Source organism: Ips typographus, linkage group LG4 (assembly GCF_016097725.1).
Source record: "Ips typographus isolate SLU linkage group LG4, UJ_Ityp_2.0, whole genome shotgun sequence".
In the NCBI taxonomy this organism is placed as follows: Eukaryota; Metazoa; Arthropoda; class Insecta; order Coleoptera; family Curculionidae; genus Ips; species Ips typographus.
Genome location: NC_138425.1, coordinates 5,169,529 through 5,197,138, shown reverse-complemented (window position 1 = coordinate 5,197,138; position 27,610 = coordinate 5,169,529). Strand labels below are relative to the sequence as shown.

The window sequence follows — 27,610 nt, the reverse complement described above, 5'->3', positions numbered from 1 at the left end:
AATCTTTTAAATTTATTTACATAAGCTATCTGTGGAGTTTTGGCAAAATAACATCGATTTATCGAGGGATTTATGTACGGTCTATTTTTTAATTCTCAACCATAAGATTTTTCTATTTATTAAATTTATAATGGTTTGATGGGTTTTTTTCAATGTTTTATCTGCTGCTAAACAACTCATAACTTATTTTTTCCCTACCCATTTTTGAGGTTTAAAAAAAAGACCAAAAAACGTACCGTGGGCAAGATTGGGTGTTACTTTAGAAGCACTAAAATAAGCTGTTATATGGTAGTCCTGCTAATAGGTTAATACTAGAGAGAGTAGTATTTTCAAGACTAAACACCCTGTATACATGTAATATAAAAAAACTGTTTAGTTTTATGTTTTTTTTGAAAATTACTAAATTTTTCCATATTTATATTTTTGGTGCAAATTTTGGTTAAGTTATCTTGGAAACCAAACAAAATAAAAATTCCTGGTTTAGAGTATTAATTAGAGTCATTCACTGAGCAGTTATTCAGGTTTGTCAAGCTTACGTATACAGGGTGATTAATAAAATGGTTAAAAAAAATCGTATTTTTCAAAAATGTAGAATAACTTATTTAGATTGATTTCAACCTTGTTTTGCTTTCAAAACATTTCAACTCAAATGTAAAAAAGACACTAAAAATTTGATCAGTCCATATTAATTGGCCAGCAGCTTATTTATCTGGTTTTAGACAGATACGAAAATTATCTATTAATCTATAGGTGCCAGACACAACATAACTGAGATTTACAAAATACAAAAACTTGCAAAACCACCTATCCTTACAATTAGTAGGTAGTTTTGTTTGTGAAGTATCTAGATAAGATTAAACACCCGTTCAAAGCGTATAGCCAACACTAAATTAAATCAATTTTGTTTCAGATTTAGATAAAGCCGCTTCACACTTCATATCGGGCCAACTTAACGTCCCCGGCAAACTTGGACCCGTTTTGTATGATATGTTAACCTGAACCCGAGCCCGAATACCATCGACAAATCCCCGCGTCTATAAGGTATACCGGCAAGAAAAGAGGATTATTATCCGTGGATCAAGTTTTTCGCGTGTGTAGTGTCTGATAATAAAACTGTACCCCATGATTATGGAGATGACGAACGAATACGCGGTAGGGAAGTGGTACGAAAGCCCTAGGACTGGCACGTCGGCCAGCCCTGCGCAGGGCAGTCTTGAAAATTCGGGAAATTCGGCGGACTTGAATTCGAGCGTCGCGGAACATATGGGCGCGTTTTTTCTGGATCCATCTGGATCGCAAAGGGCGAGGTACTACCATCAGAGTATGCACGCACCTTATGGAAGTGTGGCCAGTCATGGTAAGAATAATTTTATATAAGAAAAATTTAGTGTGTTAAACAAAGTAGTAATTGTTACTCCATTATCTCGTAGAGAATGTGTATGAATACCAGAAGCGGGAATAACACAGTCTTCCCCACTATAACTTTATTTTAGCCCTCTTAGCATGCTCTTACTTTTAGAGAGCTGCAATAAAGCTACATTGGAGAAGACTGTGTGTTATTCCCTCTTCCTCCAACGATTTAGCTAATTTTATAGTAACTTGATTTAATTAAAAAAAAACACAGTAAGTGAATAAATAGTACCAAAAGTACCAAAAAAGTCTGTAAGTTGACAATATCATTTCCTGGAAATTAATAATAATACGTATATTACTGCAAGTCACTTTAAACATTTTGCAGGTGAAACAAATAGACGATTCTCATTCATGCATATTGCCTTAATTAGATATTATATCCCAACAAAAAAAAGGTTAAAAATTCAGAAATAAATTTCATTATATCTATAGTTTTTTAAGTCGTTCATGCACAAAGCACTTTATTAAATACATTGCAGTGTATTACACAATGTATTGTTTCAAGCACGTGGAATGCATTCATTTGTAGATATTGATTGCCCCAATAGGCTCTGAAAGTATAAAACATTTTGTCGATAAATTGTTTTCTAGTTAATATACTTTGAGAATAGTATTTTTCACCTTACAAATTTAAGTTTTTGTGTATTTTTGAAAAGTTCATTATTAATTCTCTGCAATACCACTACCCTTGATACTGTAAAAAGCTATGAAACATTTTGCACAAAGTCACAATATAATAAAATCTACATTCTAAGGATGCAAGTTCACAGTACATTATCAATAGGTAATACAAAACACATCATTATACAGGCTGATTAATAATGAATAAAAAGATACTTAACCTAACCTACAATATTTGTAAAAAAATTCGATTCCTTTCCAACCTTTCCAACTGGTTTTTATGGTCATTTATTTTTTAAAATCGTCAAAAATTTAGATCAAAGAATGACTTCCAAACTACTTTGACTACAAAAGTTTAAGATTCTCATTTGAAAACCAAAATTATTATTAATCATCTTATATGTATAATGGAGTATAACTAGGAAGCGAATCCTGTATTGGTTATTTATATTACTAGTGTAGTACGAGCATTTTTATAGTCACGAGTGAGAACTGAAATTTGGTTCTGTTGATTCATTCATCTATAAAAACTATTTTCCGGAATGTCTTACAATCATGATTAATGATAATTTTGAATTCTTTTAATAATCAGTAAGTTTAAGTTTCAGTTTAAGTCAAAACGTCGACCAACCTAAACACAATACTTTTTTTCTTTCAGTGTTTTTGATTTGATTACTACAGGAATTTAATTCACGACTTCAACACAATTCCTCGAAAATGAAACAATAATGGATAATACATCCTATACTTACTGATTTTTATTATATACATATTGTAATGTAATCTAGTAATAATTAGGAGTTATTAAGCTGATCTTTGATGGAGAAATAATTACTACAAAAGTTAGAATTAGATGCGGTAAATGGATAATCTAAAACTGCCTTTCTACATTAATTGAAAACCATCAAGTACCATAAAGTAATGTTGTTGGTTTTGAATTACGGTGGCTAGATGACACTTTTTGAAAAGATTAATAGCTGACTGGGTATACGGATTGCATAATATATTACAGGTAGGAATGTAGTAAATCAAAGAATCACGTTTATTTTTGGTTTAGCAATTTTTCAACATAAAACACTCTTGAAGAATTATCGACAAAGTGAAAATTGATGGGTGGTTACAGTATTACATCATGGTGAGACTTTAAAGTATTAGATCATAGACAACAGCTAACAACAAACAGAATATTGGTCAAATACCTATTAATGATATTTTACATTAAAAAAATCGTGACAGTTGGTAGTATAATCGATCTTCAAAGTTTAAAAAAATTAATTATGTTTTTTTATTTTAGTTTCTTAGAAACCTTTTGAGATAATAGTATAATCTTAAATAATATATTAAAATGTTATTTTATTTCTGTTATTATCGAGATAATTATCTTCCATCTCAATTTGCTATTAAGGAACAAATTGTACTTAAAATGCCTCGACAATAAGCCGCAAATACAAATATACGCAAAACTGTTTTCAACGAAGCTTTTACGCTACTGAAAGACCTTTAAAGGCATCTCTTTATTTTCAACATTAAAATGACAAAATTTATACCCAAAAGTTACCATGCTGCAGAATGAGTTACAAATGTAATAATAGCTGGAAGAATAAAAAATACAGGCACAGTAGCTAAAATTGGTAAAAAACAAGCTCTTTAATGACGTCGCAAATTTCTACCACAAAACTAGGAAATGTCTAATAAACGTGGTTTAAATTATGAATTAAAAATATGAAAACAGTCAGAACTAAGTTTCAAATAGTAAATTGAAGTATCAATATACGAAACAGAAAATGAGCTGGAAATAAGGGTTTTAGAGACAAAGATGAAGATATTACTATTAAAAGTTTGAATTGCAGTTTCACAGTTAGTTCTGTCAAAATTAGGTGGCAACTTGACGAATTATGGTGACAAAACTAGAAAATCACTTAAGTGGCAGAGTAGGCTCAGTTGAAAATGTCCCAAAATTTGATAACCAAAGTAGTTTAACAATAATTGAAAATGTTGTCAAATCTGTTAGCAAAACTAAAGAATGTGCTGGAAAGCTGGCTTGAAGTTTTAGTTCAGTTTACAGCTAACAGTATTGAATAATTTTAATTTAAAAGTAATTTTAGATAATATACAATCTCTTAGATTGCTTTATTGGAAGTATTACTTTTTATTTATCTTTTAAATGATTTTGATAGTTTTTCCTCGTTACGTTATCAAAAACCTGTTTGTCAATTTTGTCAAATACAATTTTCCGAAAACAAACAAACAAGCAAGTTAAAGTGTATTGAAATTCATTCACTTCTTATAAGAATTGTAGTCAAATTTATCGTAATAGATACTTCCTAGTGATCTCTTCTTACATTTTCTAACCAGTTTTATGGCTTGGTTCCTAAAGACGTCAAACTCGGGAGGAATAAATTTAATTAGGAACACATATTTAAATTAACTGAACGGCTACTCGGAAAACATAGACAGCCAAAAAAAAACCTATCCAACCCTTTTCAGGTACGTCCCGGTAATTCAACGCCTGTGAGAACGAGTCGAAACTATCTAACTCTGTCTCTTTTTACGGCCTTTCGGTCTCCATAAAATAAAATACTTTTAAAAGTTTTAAAATTTATTAAATCAATAGTCAACATCGTCGACCAGCTTGTAACAAGCTTGAATTTATATTCGGTAGTTTTATTATTTATAACTTTTACCGGTTCTAAAACCGTCCGAGTTTTCTCGGAATCTGAATCGTGAAGAATGTCGAGAATTTAAAAGTTAAGGTCTCGACGGTAAATTATCCGAAAAAGTACATATTCACTAACGACCACAAATATTTAACTTTAAATGCAAATTTAATTGGTGTTTCTCAAGTAAACTTCGCTGGCTGAACACGAAAGTTTTAAAATGTTGTGCACCTTTGACGATTTTTATTGCATAGAAACTGCCAGTTAGTGTTCAGACTTTTAGTTACCTTCTTAAATATTCTGTTGGATGTCAATTAAAAAAATATAATGGTTTCCATATAGCCACTGGCTGCTTGTCATCGTCGTCATCCCTAAACATTTAAGATCGTATCGGGCAATGTTTGGCTTCCAAACATCTCGCGAAGCATTAAAGATCGACACATTACCGCTTTTAAGTTAGATATGAATAGATAATCGAAGTAAATGGGCGGGTATGCTTATATCTAAAAATGTGCTGAAGACGATAAGACCGAAAATTATAGTCATCGGATTCTCGCAAAGCTATACTTATTATACCCCACTTACAACGAGATTTTTTTTTATTAATTCGATAATATTGGTTATTAGGTTTTAATGGCGGGCTTGCAGAGACGAGCGTATTAATTTCGAAAGGTCGCGTCCCGTGAACTCGATGTTATTGTCCAAAAAGTGGTACGCTGCAACCTCGAAGAAAGATTGCTTTTTAACGGTTAATGGGGAAGACACCAATGTACTCCTATAACGAGAAAATTTTAATTACACTCCGATGCTATTAAATTCTTATTGGTAGTTGATATGCAAGCAAAAATGCTTATTTTTCGGAGGCGTTTTTACTAAAACGCTTAATCGGTTTACTTATACAAATTTTAAAATGACTATCCAAGTGCTCATTTATCAGCTCAAGTCGGAAACAATTCAAGTTTGTTGTAATATTGCCTTGTAAACTGAAATTTGTAGTTTCACTGTTAGGAATGTATTTATTTTTCTGCGGACTTATATTAAGTTATTAAAGAATAGCAGGAAACTGGCTACAAGCGGCCCAGAATAGACAAAATTGTAAAAACTGAGGGAGGCCTATGTAATGAATGATGATGATATTAAGTTAGTTAATTATAAAATGTGGTAGTGTGGAATAATTTAACAAAACAGGTGTGTCATTTTTTGTATTTTTGCAAAATAAAACTGTCTTAGCCATTACTGACAAGGTCATACGTTAAGTAGTAATAAACGAAGGAAATGATTTCTATGGCAAAATCAAAAGTAAAATGGGATGTCATAAACAAAAATATTTTGAAAATATACGTTTCCTTTATTGCATTGTTACGTCATCTCGTTTTACTTTAATTTTTGCCATACATTATTCCATGGACATTGAAACCTAAGAACTTCAAGTAATATGTCCTTTAACGTAAGACCACTGCTTACGGACAGTTTTACAGCTCATAGTTAAACTAAACATCATAATATGTCAATGTCAATATTAATGAAGCTTTAAGATGAAAGTAAACCGAATTCGGATTACAGAAGGTTAAACTAACATTAAACCACAGTTAAACTGTTACAAATTTAAAATACACTATTAAGGAACATCGACTTAAATTACCGCTGTAACTTTGTGTATTCTTGAAAATTACTTTAGCAAACAACCAAACATTCATAATTTTACTTTAATTTATGTAACGTACTACATTTAGTACGGAGTTTTACATAATATATTGTAATAATACGTCCCCAATGTAACATGAAGTTATAGGTAGAATTTTTACTACGTATAGTTTATAATTTAAAAGTTTAACTAAAATTACATATTTTTTAAGTAATTTTAACAGTGTAATTATCCCTATTACAAATCCAACCTATGAGGTATTATAGAGAGAAGTTTATTTAGGTGATGACCAGATTGCAAAATGTTTCTAAACTCTGACCTTAAAATTTAAATCAATAATGACTGTATAGTGTCAATTTACAAAAAATTAGTAAAATACAATAATATAGTAAGTAACTTTTTCAGTTAGGATTTCACTTAGATGCATCTCACTTGCATAACATTTTATTGTTAGCAAAAATACCTGGTCATAATAGGGAAATCACTGTTTAATCCTAAAAATGACACAAATAGAATACTGGATAAGAACGCCATAAACTTAGTTTAACAATTGGTGCAACAGCACAAACCTAGATCGAAGTATGTTGGTGCAACAACTCATTAGTGTTTTACAAGACATGAAATCTTGCCTTGCTTGCTCAATTCTTGTCTTGTCTTGCAAAACAAAATAAGATTCCCTGTAAACTCTTGTCTTGCCCTAAAAAATCCTGTCTTTGTGTGCAATAAACTTACATTTTGTAGCAGAAATTTTACTTACTTTTATATGGTATGAGGTTCTGTTTGTTGGAAATCAATCCACGGACACATTTCTTTATATTATGGATCATTCAGAATGGCTATAGAGCTTGATAACCAATAAACGAATCCTTCGTTCCAGTATTTCAATTGGATCACATCAACTACATCTACTTATTCTCTATTGACAAAAGAGAGAACATTCTTGAAGTATCCATTATTAGTAGAATCATGCATTTAAGGAAATAGTGTGACAAACACCATCAGAAACTGTTGAAGAAATTATTAGATAACAAATTGTTAAGACAAGCTAATCTGTCCATTTTGAAATAACGAAGAGACTAAGTACTGACATTATATTATAAGGTGCTCTGTATGTTGTTAGAATTGAAAATATAGACGAATAGAGTCCAGTTTACGAAAACAATATTATATGCTAGATGGATCTATCTGATATAGTCATCACAAATTTATCTAGAACGAGAGCGAAATAAATATCTTGTTCTTTATGGCATGACTCAAAGAAATAGAATAATAACCGTTTAAAACAGAATATGTAAATGCTCCTTCCTTAGCGGACTTACTACAATATTGACAAGCTAAGCCCAAATATCATAATTTCAAATTGATTTAGCTCCTTTGTCACTTTTTCCTTAAAGTTAATAATAAACAGTATACCTCGAAATAAGCAGAAATATTCTAATTATAGTGTCGCAAAGCAAAATATCTCTCTGAAACTTATATTCTGACATAGTCTGCTCTATTTGATAAGAGTAGTACGAGAATTGGGCGTGGGAAATAGTATTTATAATGTCTAGAATACGCAATCCAGATACTGATCAGAACACTGATAATGCATATGACTTAGAAATATGAATGTACGCAGGAGAATACGAAATGACTACTTTTGATATCGTCACATTCATCTTAACTTACATTATAAGATAACGGTGTAAAAAAGTTTGAGTATTTTGAATCTCTCATATTTGCTGAATCTAATGTTTTAGATCTGAAGGAGCAGTTTCCTGGATTATAAATAGGTCCACAGGATTAACAAACACATTGAAAACGTAGGTGAATTCGCCTACGTTTATGTCTTTTTCATTAACCAGACACATCCTTTCCCCCACAACCAGCTGCGGAAGTCCGTTAGAATCCCGTCCCGCTAATCTGGTCCTATCTGCGATGGGATCGTCTGATAATGATTCGCGACGCCGTCAGCCATTGTGAACGCCTTTAAATATGGCCGCCGTATAGGCCAGGTGAACTAGGGTTAATTTTACCACCCCAGTCCGGCGTGTCAACCGAATAGAGGGATGAAAAACAGATGTATATAGGCACAAAACATTAATGAAACACTGCTGGCTGGGTCCGAATCAAGAGAGGGGGTTTGCATTTTATTATTATTTGTGTTACATGCGGGTCCTATTTTGCCAAAAGTTTTTGTGCTTAATTGCTTTAGGGAGGGCTGGAGTATGCTTTGTGTATTGGCAGTGTACAATACGCCCCTTCGCCAAGATTAGAATGGTTGAATAGTTGTTCAATAACAAAATGAATCACAATTAGGTAGTTGACTCAATCAATTTTGTTGTACTTGCCTGTATGAATGCAAGATTCCCAGGAAACCTTCGCATCCGAAAATATTTGACTCAAAACAGTGACAAAAAAAAGAAGCAACTTTTTCAGATTAAATGACACTTGTATAAAAATCGGTCTGAAATACGATCCGTTTTGTTTTCAGCGTATAAAAGCCGGTAAGCTGATAGCGCTATATCTTCAGCCGGTCGGCGTGATCATAAAAATGTCCGTTGTCGCGCGATTTTCAACCATAAATACACAATCCAGTGGTCAAACCGTAACCTACAGTACTGCCTAACCTTGGATATGCAATAGAGTTCAAACCAATAAAAAATATATCGAAAATGTGTGTAAATGAATATGATCATAATACTCAGAAAGTGATAGATAAAGCAAAACACTCAGGTATAGTTGAGCATAGGTATAGCAGGCATAATTTGGGAGAGATGGAGAATAAGAAAGACATCGTCCAAAAAGAAAATCTCTGATGCTGATAATTTTATCTTAAATGAATTAAATGCTGAATATTACTTTTGAGATTAGCAGCTTCCAAGTCTATCAAAATATTTAAAATACCAAAAAACCTTTTAAAGAATAGTTTCTATCTATTTGTTATGCAGCAGAACATACCACTCCGTACATTCTGAATATTGTATTTGTACTGAAATATTAGTCTGCAAAATTATGCTAATTGACAGCAGGCAAAATAATGAAATACTCTCAGTTACGCTATTGCCAAAATCAATTGAATAAAAAAGCACTTGTGCCTGGAAAACTAATTAATCTAAGGTCGGTTTCACAATGCGCGGTTTGTTTTCATTTTGTTTATAAGGCCACTGGGCTGTAAATGGCTGATTGTATCACTCGACTTCCTTCCTGACTATTTAAATAACAAAATCATGCTACCTGTGTATTATTACTAATAAAGGAATATTAATATGACTAATAATGGTAATATTATGGGTTTTTGTAACGTAATCAAACGGCTAGAAACGTTAGGAGAATGGATGTTTTATGATGATTCGGAGTGGTTTATTGTTGTGGGATTTATTGTGCTTTCCTATCCAACGCTGTTATTAACTAGCGTTTTGTTTCACATCTTAATAAACACGTAAACAAACACTTTCCTTCATGTCAAAGGAAGCTTCCACAGCAGGCAATAACATAAATAACCCAAACATTGACATTCAGGTTTCCATTGAATCATCCACTGGACGTGGAAATATTTTTCTAACTTCTCGTAAGCAGACGTTATTAGCATTTCATTGCCTGCAGCACAACTCCGTAGACGATGATCCGGTCGATACGAGCTGTAATTTAATTTGAATATAACCGTGGTATTATTTTGCCAGCCCTGTGCAACATGTGCTTCAAATCATATACCACGCAGACGACCAAACAGCAATGCTCTCTTGTTTATGTTAAGCTGCCCATCGTAAAATGCATTTTCGAAGACTGAAGTCATGCAATATAATATGGCGTGATACCACAACAAACAACATATCTTTTCAGCGGATCGAGTAACTGGAATCTTGAAGCATCGATTTGTACTTCGTGAGTTATGATTTTAAGGTGGTGACATTGTTCTTGGGGCATTGTTAGCATTCTACCAGATAGATTCAGTAACTAGAATATTATCCTAGAAACACTGTCTAAATTTGTTTTTCTAAGTTATTTTGAAATTTACTAAGATCACTGTTAAAAATTGGGTTAAAATTACGTACAAATTTTGTAAATTTATTACATTATAAACATCAAAAATGTTGCCAACCACTTTAAGGAGTAATACATTGGACAAGGATTATTTCAAAAAAGTCTGCGAAAATCCTAATTTAGTAAAAGTACATCATTTGAGGTAAAATATATTTTTTAACGCACTTTTAGAGACACTTCAAGAAAACAACTAATTTGATGTTTACGGAGGACAATCTGTCATTATACCGCATTCTGCAGCTAACAAGATCAACTATTGCACAGGAAAAGAGCTTTGTCAATGAAATTTCATTTAAATTACACGCAACAACTAATTTTTCATCACAGCACAAAAAAAAAACTGTTAAAATGAACAAACAAATCATAAGAGGACTCCCTAATACAATGTTTATTATTAATGTATTATTTTGTGGTATTTTCAGAGTTTGAAGGCTTGAGAATTTTAGAATTTATAACATTAGATTTTTCACCTACTTTTTATACATTTTTAGACGTTCAACAAACTGTTTTGATGATTTTGAACATTTTTAGACCTTTTCTTAACATAATTGAGCCTTTTGATAACAAGCTTAACCAATTCGAGACAGTTGATAGCATATTTAGTTTAATTGTGACTGTTCGCATACCGTTTTCACATTTACAGACCATTTTGAATATGATTTAGAACTTTGATAGCAAACTTTACCAATTTTACACAGTTGACACCATGCATAATAACATTTAGTTTACTTCTACTCTTTTGATCATTTATAGACCTTTTCTTCACATAATTTACACTTTTGACAACAAGCTTAACTAACTCGAGATAGTTGACAGCATATTTAGTTTTATTTTGACTCTTCACATAATGTTTATATATTTAAAGAAGCTTTTCAATATGATTTAGAACTTTGACAGCAAGTTCTACCAACTTTACATAGTTGACACCATGTTTAATGAAATGTAGACGTTCAAAAAACTGTTTTGATGATTTTGAACATTTTTAGACCTTTTCTTCACAAAATTGAGACTTTTGGCAACAAGTTTAACCCATTTGAGACAGTTGATAGAATATTTAGTTTAATTTTGACTGTTTGCATACGGTTTAGACTTTCCGATTTCCGGTTACTTCAATTAACATCAATTCTACATACCAGTTGAAGTTAGTTATTAGAAATAATGTAATTTTCTATTGTGATTTTACACAGAAAAGTGTATAATTAAGCGAATATTGTAAATTTATGCAAAGTTAACAATTAAATTTAAATTTAACTGTTTTACTTGGAAAACTCTGTTAACTTCCTCCAGGTAAACTTGATTAACCAGGCAAACAAAGTTGACTTTTGTTAAACGTAAAACATTAATTTTATATATTGGTCGTATCATTCTCTGCTCCGCCCATGCTCTGCAAAAAGGGCAGATACACATAACAAGCCTCGAAAATGGGCTTTTATACATACATATAGACCACTAAAAGCTTCCTGCGTGTGAAAATAATTTATGAAAGCAGCGGGAGGGCGCAGCGAGCGGGGGCAGTGATTAATTTTGGTAGTGGTGTTGCTTAATGGGATATTTATTGTTTAATGGGGTTTTCGGTTGTAGACTGGTTGGCTAAAACAGTTCAACGGAATATGACTTTTTCACAAATATTTCTATTAATTTTTTTAGTGCAGGTACAGTTAGGTGCCATAAGACCGTCAATTATCATTACCATCGAATTCCATTTACCACTAGTAATTATCCATGCGAAGTAATCACTTTATTAACTGTAGTTATCGAGAAAATAATAATTACCGATCGTCAACGTGACTGTTGTGGTGGTTCAGTTTCATAAGGTCCGATCGAGAGTACCAAGCGTCTATTACACGGCATATTCACTAAGGTACCGCATAGAAAGTACCGCCTTCTACATAAGCCAATTAAACTCTTCGTTTGTTTTGAAAGTCTGTCAAAATTTACATAATAAATCTGTAGAGTCATTGAAGAAGATTAGAGAAAAAAAACTAGACAATGAGAAATGGTTTTCGTTTATGGTTTGCGAATGCAGATACGGGATGGTTCCTGGTTTACGCTCTGATAAATCGTTTAAGCTAGTCGCTGAATTAAACGGTTTTAATTTGTGTCATTAATTATTCGATAATTGAAGCTCTTAGAGACGGTATATGAACGGTTGTTTCTTTATTGTTTCAGCTTCGAGAATGTCATCCAGCCAAGTTTGCAGGCCGCACTTTCATCCGCCATTGCATCCCTGGCTTTCGGACGCGTCAGCAAAACCTTTAGCCCACTCAGGACCTTGGGTGCCTTTCGGTGGTGGTGCTGGTGATCCCGATAAAAGTCAAAGTCCCAATACGGCCCCAGCTCAACCTCACAATATTTTCTCGTTTCCACCAACTCCACCTAAAGACTCGACACCTGATTCGGTAAGTTCAAGTCTCATAATGTTTATTTTATTGTTATCTCTAAATTAATCTATAAATCTGAATCTAAATAATGATTTGTGATATGCATGAGATTTGATATGGTAACGAAACACTTTGCTGACAAAAATATCTGTGATCAACAATGTTTGGAGATCAATGCTAGAAATTGCATTAAAAAACTAATTAGTCAATTTAATAATAAGACAACTCTAGACAACAATAGAATAATATATGCTACTTATTTCTTGAAACATAACGAATATTAAAATGATGGTAAATTCAAGATGCTTCTACAAATAAGGCAATATTTTTAAAACATATTAAATCTAATGAGCTAAAGAGGGACCACGCTGTATGTACAGTTTATTACTGGAAAATCCCAATATTGAATAAATGGGTATTCCCTTTTCAAGATTTTTTTCATATTATGAGTGTCTGCTAGCTTATCTACTGCGATTATAAAATCAAATAATTTACAATAGTACAAGTGGATAGGTTGTTTTCCTTTATCATTGATTTGTTTTACTAAATGACTAAATGAAGTGAGCTTTTGATTTATTTATTATTCAAAGCTGCTTAAGGTCAGAGTATCTTTAATTGTAAAGTCCTGGCGAACTGCATCGAAAAGATATTATTGCCAAATTGCAAAACACCTCAAGATTATCAATCGTGATATGCATTCTATTTTGAATTCCTGAAAATGATACTTTTTTGTTTTTTACATGTATTTACTACATTTCTGAGTCAAATGTTCTGTTCCAGGTAGCACCTAGTGCTGGTTCGGAATACCAAAGCGCAGTGGCCGCGGCGATGGGCGCTTTCATGCACGAAAATCCCCAAAGCTGCGCCCTTGATGTGAAACCTTCGGGAGTGAGTTCGAGCGGGGCCAACGGGAACAACAAACAACGTGAAGGTAGTGAATACGACGGGGCCTCAGGTGGCATGTTTAATGGTAACTTTGAAAGTTCGTACGGGGCTACGCCGTATGGCCACGGTATTCACGCGGGGGGTTACTCGCCCCAAAGCAAGGGTGGTTTGGGGGGCGCGGCGCAAGTGCAGTCGCCCAATAAGCCCCGGAATAAGTCGAGGACGAGTGCCGGTAAGCCCGCGGATTTGTACTGGTGGTGGGCTAAATTATTGGTGAAGGCATTGTTAATCACACTCACGCACCGAATTTTTTTCGCACGACTCTTAACAATTTCAAATCAAATCACTCTAACGTCTAACACTTTCGTTTGGTTTTGCTCAAATAATACTTGCTTATGCCTTTATTTGTCAAAAAATTACGTCACGAAAAGGTCAATAGATTATTCAACGAATAGATGAACGCAGGAACATTTACAAAAAGTGTGATTTTGAGCTATAACTTGAAAAACATCAGCATTATATAAGTTCTAACATCTGTTCTAGCAGAATTCAATTTCATATCAATTCAAGCTCATAGAAGTATTACAATTTCCATGAGCCTAATAGTTGGCTGTGCTAGACCTAAGCTGTTTAATAATCTGAATAGTACGCCAAAAATTAATGAAAATCATCTAGCAAAAAGCAAACATTTTACGGGACTTTGTTGTCACAATGTTTTGGCATTTGAACAGAAACATCTCCTCAGTCCAAATTCTTCAATAAAAGCTTTTATAAGCATTCCTTTCGACCTGTTTATACTTTCTTGGACTATGTCCAACTTAAATTTAAATTCGAAACTTCCTAATTTTAAATACGTCTTTTTCTCTACACCATTTCTAACTGTAATTTAGAGTCAAGTGTAATTCAGAAATTGTTAATTGCAATTCAGAAAGTTTACTCAAGTTCAGTTTAATTTTTAACCGCAATTGTGTTATTTTTTTTCATAACATTCATTGTATTATAAAGTATATTAATTTATTACAATGCCTTGGAGTTTCAGCTTTGGTAATTTTATCCACAGATAATGTATTTTATGAAATTGCCTTTCAATGTTCTGAATTTAAATTGTTTTTTTTTTTCCGAATTACACTTGATGGTTTCTGAAATACAGTTGTCTATTCTGAATTACACTTGATGGTTTCTGAATTTCAGTTTCTTACTCTGAATTTTGCTTGACCTTTCCTGAATCTCACTTGGCCTTTTCTGAACTACATTTGAAGTGTTTAGAATTTCCATACACATTTACTTAAAAAAAATACTTTCTAAAGCAAATATTCAAATATAAGACAGTTCTTAAAAGCGTTCAGAGTAAAAGTAGCAGTACCCATTGTCCAACATTGGCAACGTTTACCAAAATGTGAATGTAACATAAATTGGAAAATCTAAAAAAAATATTTTTTATCAAAAATCTGGTGTCACCAGTAAAAGTATTTGACTAATACTTATTCACTCATTGTGCGTATCAAAATCAAATAACGTCATTCATTCGACTCTCACTTGTCATTCTAATTTTTCATCAATAACATTGTGACACAGTGACGTGTTAAACGTTAGACGGAAAGTCAATAATTTAGGTTATTATTTCGAATGCTCGATTTGGTGGTCACCAAAGATATTACATTACGGGTCCTTCGAAAAAAAAAACCTGTTTCATTGTTCAGAACGCAACTACTTAAATGATAAGTCACAGATAAGCTAATTGTTTTTCTACTATTGTAACAGGTAATATATCACTTTTTAAAGTGAAAGTTGCTCCCAGTTCTGATTTGAAAATATTTATTTCAGATTTAATATTTACAACACCTTACGCAACATTCGTTTATCAGTTTTTAATGTATCTGTAACGTAACGAGATCGTAGCGGACTTGTCTAATGTCAAGTTGTCTATTTGGCTAATGTTGCTCTACTATTGTTCGCGATCTATCAAGAGAAAGGCCTGATAGCTGATATGTAATTTTTAAGTTTGATTCATATAATGCCATAATTTTTTTTGTAAAAGTTGCAATTCGGTATATAGTAATTCAATTTATGTAATTGCGCAAATGTGCAGCTGCTCATACTTCCAACAGGGAGTAAAAGCAGTAAAACATTTCTGATGTAGCACATTCTGCCTCGTAAATATACGATGGTGAAGAACATTTTGTATCGCTAAGTTATGATAAAGACATCAATTTATGAAGAGCAGACGATGTATTACTTTTCTGGTTATTCCTTACCGTTTAGTATGGAATTACCGATCTTCTAAGAGAAATTCTGTATGTTTCATATTTGTATTTAATATAATTAATGACTGTGTTCAGATCCAGTAGCCATGTTCAATTGTATTACTTCTGCAACTAATCTTGGTATTGTATCGATAACCAATTTTACCTTGCCGTTTCTTATTTAATCTTGATAAACATTATAAAAAATTTCCATATTTTATTCATCCACATTTTGTAGGCTTCAAAATTTATTGACAACTTAGTGTCGGATTAACACAAGTCTTGATTGGCTTAGATGCAACGTAGAAAAGACGTTGGTCTGTTAACATAAATTTTCTGCCCGATATCAATAAATTTAAGCCGTTGATTTTGTTATCGTGTCGAATTCACGCCTAAAACGGATTATCTTCTTGACAACCTTTTAAGGATAATGGATTTTGTTTGTTTTGTTAATTTGGAGTTTCCCAAATTGTGCCAATGCACAATTCGGTGTGAAACAATAAGATGTTTTTGTTAGTTTGGAGTTTAGTTTTAAAAAAAGCTTTCCTAAAAAAAAGAGCACACAAAATAATCGAAAGCTCTGTTATTAAATTACCTAAATTGCACTCTTTGTTTATAAAGTAAAGTTTTGAATCTGACGATTACTTTTCTATTTGTCACATTTAAAAAATTCAAAACGTTTGTTAAATGTCACATTTTTGTCATCCTCTTTTCTGTTTTTGTTGTTCACATATGTCCTACACAGCGTGTTACAGGATTTCTTCTGTGGTCTCTCTCTTCTTATCTCTTCGAAATTTATTGTGGTGCGTCATTGAGCCATCGGAACATCTTTCTGTAACTCTGTTTATTTTAGAAACTTTTTTGTTTTTTTTATTGTATCTGCCACTGTTTTTAAGTTATTTGCAAATCAATTAGCAATTTAGTTATAAAAGTAAGGCAAAGTGGGTTGTTATTGTTAAATCTAAATTCAAATGTGTAACTCAATCACAATAACAGCTAAAATTACTTATCATAGATGCATGATTGATGATCATGATGGGATTTTGCAGTAACTCGAAAATATTGAACAAGGATTACTAACCAATTAACAACCACAGAAGCTTTTCTACAGTGGCCAAATCAGAATAATTGTCCTTTCAGCTGTGTTATTTTCTCAGCCATTTCTAATCCTAGCTAAAAGTCATATTAAATTGAAAAATCGCATTAAAAAAGGTTTGATGTTGCCTATTGCACTATACTCTTATAGGTTAATGTTAATGAAGAAAGTTGTACACATCAAGGACAAAAGTTAAAAGTTATTTCAAAATGCCACAACTCTGACTTTTAGGTTATTTTAAAGCTGATATAAGATGGATGTTAAAATCAGAACATGGGAAATAATAATTTTATATAGTATTTTCGCCCTAGATTGAAATATAATGTCTTCAAATACGCTTTTTCCAAAACTAAAAATAGTGACATAATATCTTTTTAATTCAAGTAACTAAACATTGTAAAGGTCATGTTCAAAATCTAATTGCAGAATCGCTTCTTCAAATCTTAAATAATTAAATTTCTTCATTTTCTGTTGCGCCCATTTAACTTCGGATGCTTTTACAACACTTCCTTCGGGTTGCCACAGTAACCAGCAACAATTAAGCGCTTAATGATTGCATTAGCATCCGCCATTTTCTTTAAGCCATCCGTGAAGTCAGCACCAGCTTAATTAAAAATTACATACAACGAAACCAAGAGTGACTGCGAAATGGGTATGAAATAGCTTCTTTGTTTTCGTTTGGCGTTTGTTCCGATGTTCGTGGCCTTCTTTACAATATTGCCTGCATGAGAATTGTAAAGTAAATCATTGGCGTCGCTTGGAACAAAAGAAAACGATGTAATTCAATTGGTTATTAACGCCATGCTTCCAGACAGTGAAGACTCGTCAGTGGAAGAATCATGAAGTACCTAGGCTGCATATCAAAAGCTATTAAAGTTTAATAGTGGAAATAAACCGTGTCTTACAGGCATGATTTTGTAAATTTATACAGGTTATTAACATATTAATGTCTCAATCAATTAAAGATCAAATAAGTGCGGTAAAGCACTCTGATATGCCGCCAGATTAATTTAAATTGCAAATTGCCGTTTTTGTTGAAAAACTATTATAAATAAACGATGCAGTTTCAAGAACTCACATTTTATTCACAGGCGGTTCTCTATTATTGTCCACTACAGCAAAATTCCCACTGATCTTCAATTGAGCTTCCTCAAATTTATTATAAAAGTGAAAAAAGGGAGATTTTGGTCAAATAGCAAAACCACTTTAGAATAGAATAAAGCCACTTATTCCACGGTTTATTTTTCGGATTGTACCAAAGGTAACGGATAAGCGGATTAAAATGCGACAATGTTACGGATAGCAGAGCACCTGGACTAATTTCAAACTAGTTTGCGTTGCTCTGTGGACCGGAAAAACGGAATTTAATACCCTGTTTGTGTAATTTTTTTTCTCGATAGTTCGGTTTGATTTTGGGGACAGTTTTCGTTAAACGCATTCGGGAACCCCGCATAAAACATTCGAAAAAACCTACAAAGTAGCAAGTGCCGATGAGAAGCGCACTTCAATTAGGCTTAAAAATTCTTCACAGGCTTCGAGTATGCGGGTACAAAACAATGCCAGCTTTTGCGGTACTACTAATTATCATCAGGTCGTCTAATTTAGGTCCTTGCTCACGTCATATTTTCCTCCTTCCCATGTGAAGGGGCGTATTTTGAAGCATAAAACTGATTCATCTAAATTTTAATTATCTGACAGGTGGATTTTATAAGCTGGTATGAAAACGATTACATCCCGGACATCTAAACGCTTTACAAACTGGTGACTTTGTAATTTAATAAAACGGCTTCAATATGCGGTTTTAATATGCCTCTAAGCATGCCCAATGTACTGTGAAATTGATTGGTTTCGCCTGTTAGAGGGGTTTGTTTGGCTAGGCTAGAAAAATCGATTACCCACGTTCTCTCTCTCTTTCGTGTTGGTTGTATTGGGATAATTTGCTCAATAAACTAGAAAATAGAAACGATTTTGACCGAAATTTAACGATAAAAAGCTCGTTAAAATTTTAAAAATAATACAATCCAGTGATGATATATTTTTCCCCAAAGCGTTTTAGAAAAGCTGCCAGATGTCACTAAAATTACCCTGTTTTTTTAGTTTTTTCTTTTAACTCTTGCTTAAATTCCATTTTCATATACTTTGCATATTCTTAAAATAGTATACAGGGTGAAATATGAAAGTTATCCGGGCTTATAAGCCGTGGTTTAATGGAATTTCTTCCAGGAAGAAAGCCGGCCGTGAAAGCCTTCATAGTCAGTATACAGGGTGATTCCAAAGTTGGGTCACCTGCGAATAGGGCTTCAAAAAATAATGTATTTTTTTCGTTTGACGCTTTTTCGAAATATCAACAATAACGAAGATACAGGGTGTCTGTGTAATTTTTTTTTTAAAGTCCTCCCCAAATATCCAGATGTGGTTCGCATATCTGGCAACACTGATACAATCAGCAAGTAAAGATTAGCATACTAAGTTTGATAGAGGAATACCGCGGACATTCGGAGACCCCAATAGTTTGCATGTATTTTTGTACAAGGCATGAATCTTATTGGTTCTGTAGTGCAGTTACTAGTTGACATGATCAAAACTAGCTTAGATTTTATCATTACAATTGATTATGTTGTATGTAAATAGATTTTATTGATATGATCATTATTTGAATATGTGTTGTTAGGTTTATCAGGCTACATATGAGTATGTAATGGATAATCAACTATTATTAAAAATATTTGTGGTAAAGGATGCAATACTACTTTAAGTTGTTTTGTTCTTAGACTCGTTTGTTTACGTGGAACTTATACTAAATCCCACTTAAACCATACTAGCCGTACTTAAGACCTTTCTCATTAAAATCTAGTTTCAGCTATAAACAATCTAAAAACAAATATTTACATTAATCCATCCTGTACAATGCCTATTATAGTTTGTAACGTATTTTTACTAAGGTACCTTTTATGGACAGATAACTGTGTCAAATGGCACTTTTAACATTGAGAATAAACTGTAAATTGTGCTTTAAAATGGATAGACCACACATGGCTTATCACTTATCAATCTCGATGACAACAAGCAACCTACGATAAACCCAGTCAGAAGATCTACTTAATTTATTTGGAAGTTAATTTATTATTGTGTCGTATCTCTGTAGTGTACTCAATTGAATGAGTCAGTTAATAATCTGCGCTAATTCTGTTTGGTTCTTTTATCATTCATTAGCATCCTATCAATTTAGTTCAAGTATTTCTCTTTGTTTTGATGTTCAATGTGCTAATAAGCTTTATGCAACTAACGCATAATTTAAGTATGTAGCTAGTTGAGCTATGCATGCAGTTTTGATACAATGGTAGTTAATTAGATTTAAAGGGTGAATAAGTTAATAACTTTTTTTTTTTTTAAATATTCAAACTATACTAATATAATTTTATTCTTCTTTAGAAGGAAGAGAATGTGTAAATTGTGGTGCTACCAGCACACCACTTTGGAGAAGGGACGGTACTGGACACTACCTCTGTAACGCTTGTGGATTGTATTATAAAATGAACGGACAAAATAGGCCTTTAATCAAACCAAAGAGAAGACTGGTAAGTTGTTTTAATTTCCTTGTTTTCATTGTAACGTACCTACTTCGACTTAATCCTTAAACCACTTAAGATACGATCATTGATAAAAGATAACAAACTTATCACTTAACACATTTAAGTGATTGATTTTAGTTGCTTATTGTTTTTTTAAAATTTATAATTGTAGCCATTATGCATGTAACAGTTTTGAATTGATACTTGGCATTCAAGTTGTCTGCATTGCGTTCCGTCTGATTGCTCACTTGTGCAAGTAGGTGGAATTTTCACTTTTGATTGCTTTTCAAAAGGAAAATGGGATTCAGGTCTAAAAAATAGAAATCAAACCAAGCGGAAAAGAAAAATGTGTACATCATCAAAATCGTGACTTGTGCAACAAGAAGGACTGGTTTCCACCCTCTTGAGCTACAAAAGGGTGCACAATGGAAAGATAATCAAAATGCGGACAGGTGTCTCTCAATACAAATAATATCCAACAAACTATCATTAAAAAGTTAAATATTTAGATGATAACTAGCACCTTTCACGGTGATATAATTGATGGTCCTGCAGACCGCCCGCCACGTTTGGCTTTATTAGAAAATAATCAATTATCCTAGTACCTTTTCAGAGCGATGCTTGAATTGATTTCTATGGGGTTTTGCATATAGCACCAAATCGGTTCTTCTGACCTTCCTCCCACTTCTCGCAACCTCATCTCAGTTTAAATTGCAAAATTTAATTCACGAGCCACTGTTTTTAAAAGCCCCGCAGTCAACGTAAATTAGCCCCGCGTAGTCGATATTTTAGCAGTAAATAAGGTGGTCGACACCTTTATAACAACTGCTATTACTGGGCTGCTACACTTTACCGAAATTATCTATTTTCCCCTCATCAATTTATAACTAATTGTGACAGGCTCGAGTGCTAACCTGTGCCATAAATTCCGGTCCTGTTCGCCAGTCAATTGGTCTTTTTTTTGGGTCTTCGACCACGTCTTACATTTATTTTTCTTCAGTAACCAAGTACTTTGTTTTGATATTCGGAGTGCTCATTAAAAGTGTTCAGTTATTAATTTTGTTTAACATTAACATTAATTCCACTAATTTTTGGTTTTCCTACATGTCTTGTAAGTTTGGAAAATGTATTCTGTAACACCTTGTACACTGTAGTCAAAACATACTCACACTCAAATCCGAAGAAAGCATCGATCATTTCTGGCAAAAGTAAAATTAAGAAAAATCTGAAAATTTTGGGTTAATAATTTAAAGTTACATGAATATAAATATACATGAAACATATTTGAAATCGTCAGGAGAATCTAAAAATATAATAATTTACAATGATGAAGTTGGTAGCAACTTCGGGTGTTATGGTAGAGGCCCCAACGCAATTACTGAACAAGCTATATTTTCTGTGACTGAACACTGAAATTTTCAAAGAGTTATCTTTTGCAGTTTTCGAAATATCGATCGTGGTATTTCCGGTGGGACACGACAAAAAGTCCCATTTTGCTTTTTGTGTGAAAAAAAGCAAACCAAAAACCGGAAAAGAAACTAGAATAGTTGATAAAGGAGTGCTTAAGTTAAGACATAAGAGAGCAAAAATATTAATACAAAAAAATAAAAATGATACATAGAATATATAAAGTTTAAACTAAACTCATGAAGATAGTGCAATTTTTGATAATTTTTTTAACCTGGTAAGTACTTTTATGAAAAAGCTTAAGAACAATAAAGATATTGACATGTTTTATTTTGTTATAGAGAGGTTTATCAAACTTCCATTCTTCGTTCTAGCATCTCTAATGGCTTTTGCTTCTTAAGCCTGATTAACCCAATAAAAAATATTACCAGTAAAACAAACTTATTTGACACATTTGTTACAAAAGTTTCAAAATTTAAATCATCACATTAAACTGAACCCTTTAACAATCACCTTTAATTCAATAAAATAATCCTCTTTTAATTTGAAAGAAAACAAGAAAGTCGGGATAAAGCAACTCTAAAAAAATCCGGCATATAAATGAATTTAACATGGACAACTGAAGGCGAAAACCGATTTAAAGTACGCTCGGTTAAAGCTCGTCGTCGGAAATTAACTCCGCCGGCAAAACCATTTATTCAGTGTCATATCAGCAAACAAATGGGATAAGTGTACGGCAGAAATCGTCCATTCGACTGTACTCATTAGGCTATGAAGGGACTCCATTCACCCGGTCCTACCCGGGTTTAATTTTAAAAATGTTTTAGATCTTGTCAATCTACGTTATGATTCGAAACCGCCAAGCATCTAGAAGCTAATTGTTCGATCGGCTTTGATAGTAGTGACTCTACAAAATAATTCAAGTAACTTGATACTTTAGTCTAATTTTAACATTTTACTAATAAAAAAATAAGACAAATCGATGCTTGGTCTGACTGTAGCATACACTCAAAAAAGCATAGAGGTCTATTTTGAGTTATATAGATGCTGCTGGCGATAACTACACGCTACTGCTCGGCGTGAACCTCGGTTCACTATTGTGTCTAAAATATGAAAGATAGGGATCAGAGATGCAGATAAAGGGGAAAGAATAGACTCCCAGAAAAGCGTATGTCGAAAAACAGTACACACAAGCTTTTGTACGCTTACACAAATCAATTTAACTTAATGAAAAGTTTGTATGGGTGTATGTTTCGACCGGATGAAGTTTTCTGAGTATGGTAATTTCGTTAATGGATTTGTTTATAAATGAGCTTGTACGATTTGGATAGGCCTATTCATAAGACCAGCTCGGATTGGCTGGGGTTTACTTTTAGATTGTAGAGGAACCGGTGCTGTGGGAGGTTGATTTTAGACTCTGATTTGTTTAATTGAGTGGTAGGGAACCAAGTAAAGTACGATTGAGTTTTATTACTCCCAAGCACGTGCCGGTTTTTCACCCCGTTTTCTGAAAGAATCGATACCTGAAATAATCGATTTTCTAACCAACCGACTTTGGTAATGGGGCCGTTATGTAGGGCTACGATACGTTTGAATAATTTATTTTCCACATCAACTCAATTACAGAAAGTTTCTATAGTTTAGTGTCATTTTGTTCTTGTGATTTGTTGCTACAGTTCTAAAGTTTGTATTCTTTATGTTTAACTTGAAAATGGTTTATTTATCTAGAAAGTATACATAAAAATATGGGAAAATTGAAAGTAAAACTGAAGGATGATGTTTGAATGTGATTTTTGTTTCTTTGTCACTTACAAGACATTTACATTACTAATACATTGGTACGTCATTCTGTTCTGAATTTTTTCATAGTATAGTTCGGAGAGACAATGTTATGTTATGTGCCATTGGTTGAATGTTCACGTGACTATGACATTTTCTGACTTGTGGTTTAGTTAGGAATTTTCTGCAAATAAACCTTATATCAGTATTATTTCAATTTAATCTTTTGTGTGTGATTGCATAAGTAATAAAAACCAACTTGTATACAGCGTGTCTCTATGCAGAGAATATCTTAGAGAATTTATAGAGCAATCCAGCACCGTACAATTTAGAGTTTGAGATATTTTTGAAAAACGGAAAACAAGCATTTTCAAATTAGAGCAACTTTTTAAGGACTATCTTTCTGGAGGTTTTTGCATTAAAATGGTACTAAATCCACCTAAAGACAAAGAAAACTTCAAATTTTGTTATTTCCTGAAACTGTCAAATTATATTATTTGACATTAAAGAAAATAGATTTTGCCTTGTTTCTCTGAAACAATAGAACAGGTCAACATTTAAAACAAACATTGACTGAGCATTATTTTACATTGTACTGGAAATGTCTTCTAAAGTCAAACGTGTCACGTGCTCTTTTTAAGGAGATAAAAAACAAAAAGGCGTCTATAAAATAAAGCAGATCTCAAAACCCGCACAGGAAAATAGTCATTAACAAGTTGCTCTAATAATATTCAAGCCAAATTTGGAAAATTTTTAAATTAGACATAATATAACTTTTTAAAAAATGCTCGTTTTTGTTTTTTTTTTCAAAACAACTCAAGAACATAGCAAAAATAAAAATGTAATTCAGCAAATATTCTCATAACCTTTGCAGTTAACAGACCAGAGTTAACTTTAACAGACTTTAACAAAAAACCAAAATTGTCAGTCCTCGGGCCACTGGTAACGTCAAAAAAACAGGTTTGTACTGTTAAACATACAGGGTGTGCCTAAATATGTTATACTGACAATATAAAGTGATTTTCTGGCTTGTTTTAAGACTAGAAGCTCATATTGACCTAGGACCACAAACGCGTAGTTTACCAGGTACAGGAAGATGAATATAAAATTCGAATTTGCCACAAAACACGTTGGTACACATATGTGGCCACTTATATGCCACTCAACCTGCATAAACACCAAATTAAAAATTTGTTAAAGCAAAATACTTCACAGGTTCCCTATAAGAACAGTGTAGCTTACAGACTCTGAATTTACCGACAAAGTTAATATGTGGATCACATATATTATCATATATTACACGGGTCAGATCAAGGCCTGTTCTTACCTCCACTAGAAATAAGGCTCAAAATCGTTCTACTCGTAAACAAATACTGCAGTACGCCTTCGGACGACCAAGCCGCTACGAAAAGAAAAAAATGAAATACCTTGCAGTCATTTCTGTTTAAATGTCAAACCCATCATGTAGATTTTATTTTGTTGTCCAGCTGGTTCTTAACAGTGACCGGTGCTTCTTTACAGTATTACGTGCAGGTTGTTTTACAGGGTGCTAAGGCGATTTGGCATCCATTTTGGAGAAAAATGGACAATTATCCGCTTTGTTTATGAACATTTTTATCTCGTTCGGTTTGTTGTACTTATATGCAACAATAATAAGTAAATGTTGTCCGGTTCCCAGATTAATAATTTGAATACTTCGGCAAGTTGAAGCCATCCGGTATAAAACAATTCGTTCCTTCGGTTTTTTTTCACCTGAATTTCTAATTAAGTGCCTCAATTCGTTGTGGTCAACTCGTTTACGATTTGATGGACTTCTGGTTAATTTCTGGTTTTACAGGTTGTTTTGGCAATTATTTACACAAACTCACTTTTATGGCAGTCTTAAAAGTCGGACCATTATCATTTAGAAGTCTGGGATGGCTGACCAAAAAAAAAAAACTTTTCGGAAAAAAAATAAAAGCAAATGGCTTGCTTGACCACCGTAAAGATTTGGTTTCGGATTCCACCACAATTTCACCTGTTAAAAGAACATTTAAAAGTTCTCATTCCCTCCAGGAATATTAAAATAATACGAATAACATTCGAAAAGACAATGCTCCAATAATGAAATATTGCTAAAATATGCAATCGAAAGCTGTAATCAGCTCGGCCAAAAACAATGGCACTGGTCCAGCCAGGTGTTTATAACCACGAGGCTCGAGGCGTCTAAAGATGATGATTAATTACGAACCTACTGTATGCCTTATCTTTACGATCGCGTCCACAAATATAAATCCACAGGATGCAGGTTATAGTTTAAGTGTCAGGATTCATTTTACAGGAGCGGATAGGTAATTTTTGCAAAACTACTGTTGGCTTTATTATTTATTATCGCGAAACATCGTCATGGATTACACTCAAAGTGTAGCTTATTATACTCTCGTCGACTTGTTTTATGATAGTCTTAAATTAACCCGCTACCACATTAAAAGTTGCATTCCTATATGCAGCATGCCCTCTTTGAGCAATAAAATGTTCCAAGTGCGCACTTCACAACGCGTGTCTCACAAGTGCTGCAACACTGTTTTCATACAGTCATTATTATACAGTGGCCCAAAGTGGTAAACACTCGTCTGGTCTCAACAATACTTTAATAAATACTCGAAAAAGAATAAGTTGCCTTTTAGACCAAAATAACAACAGCCTTCTGACAATGCTGGCGCCTTTCTAACCGACCTTAAAAGCCTTTCTGAAGGGCTTAGACTTTTCGTCTTTGCATTAGAAGGATTAATTTGAAATCTTTTAAGCTTCAAAGAGTTTTTGAATACATCTGCAGGAGTAATAGTTTTTTGGTGGGAACTGAAGTTTGTTTTAACGAATTAAAATTATCATATTTTTATGTTACCAGTTACGAAATGTTTGAATTTGTTTTGTTTGCATTTTCGTTTGATACCATAAAATGAAAAAAGTCATTGTAGTAACGTTTGTGCCCACTATCTGTTGATCAAAACTGTCAAAATTTTGTGAAATTAAAATAATCTAGTGAAAAAGTATGTTCTATCGGTGTTGTTATGTCCCATCTACCAAGATGAAAAAATCGTATGGAGTTGTGAATATTTTTGAAGTTATTATTTTTTCTATTACTATAGTCTCTGTTTTTAAAAGGCTATTTGTCATTTCACTTTTGTAAAAAGAAGTCACTAGGCATATATTACTAGGCTATTTGGTTTCCATTGACTCCTTCGCAAATTGACAGTCACATTAAGATTATTCTCTTCATATTTGCAATATTACAAGTAATTCATCCCAAAATGACAAAAAAGTAGTTTTTTTTGATGATTTTTGCTTTTAGTTTCTGTTTCCCCCCCCCCTACAATCCAGAATATTTCTGGTCTTATTTGCTAATCTTTTAGAGAAGAAATGAAATATGCTGGATGTCCCAACAAAGTACAACGTTTAACATCTTTTGATATCAAAAGGAATAGATTTTTACTGTTATTTTGGAAATCTACATGCATTTTTAAACATATTCTTTAAAAACTAAAAGTAATTCAATAATTACACTTAATATTTTTTAAGTGTAATATTACTAATTAAATTAAATTAATATTTTTTTGCACCAGATAATATACAAATAAATTACAGACTAATTTTTTTATTATTATTCCAGGAGGATTCCAAATCGTAGAATTCTTCAATCTATTATTTTCTTCATTACTGTTAATTAATTGTGTCTTCTTGAATTGTCCTAATCTCTGGTGTGACTTTATTGGTTATCTTAAACTGTTTAATATTCAATTTAAAATATCAAAAAGGTTTAGGACACCTCGAAAACCACTCAATAAGTTCCCTCTTATTCAACTCCTTTTATTCAACTGTATTTCAGCGTTTTACAATTAGTTTGAA

General features: G+C 32.9%; 1 protein-coding gene across 2 annotated transcripts in view; it reads left to right on the top strand.

The window, feature by feature from the left end:
* The window catches only part of grn (GATA binding protein grain), a 57,894-nt gene that overhangs the window by 2,198 nt on the left and 28,086 nt on the right, over nucleotides 1–27,610 (top strand). Inside the window, exons 2-5 of one of the 2 annotated variants that reach the window (XM_081977537.1) lie at nucleotides 911–1,357; nucleotides 12,532–12,761; nucleotides 13,524–13,674; nucleotides 20,400–20,545. In XM_081977537.1, coding sequence (XP_081833663.1) covers nucleotides 1,123–1,357; nucleotides 12,532–12,761; nucleotides 13,524–13,674; nucleotides 20,400–20,545 — 762 coding nt within the window. In that variant the 5' untranslated portion in view covers nucleotides 911–1,122. Of the gene's footprint in view, nucleotides 1–910; nucleotides 1,358–12,531; nucleotides 12,762–13,523; nucleotides 13,861–20,399; nucleotides 20,546–27,610 lie in introns of both variants that reach the window. The other variant, XM_081977536.1, reaches the window with a different exon arrangement.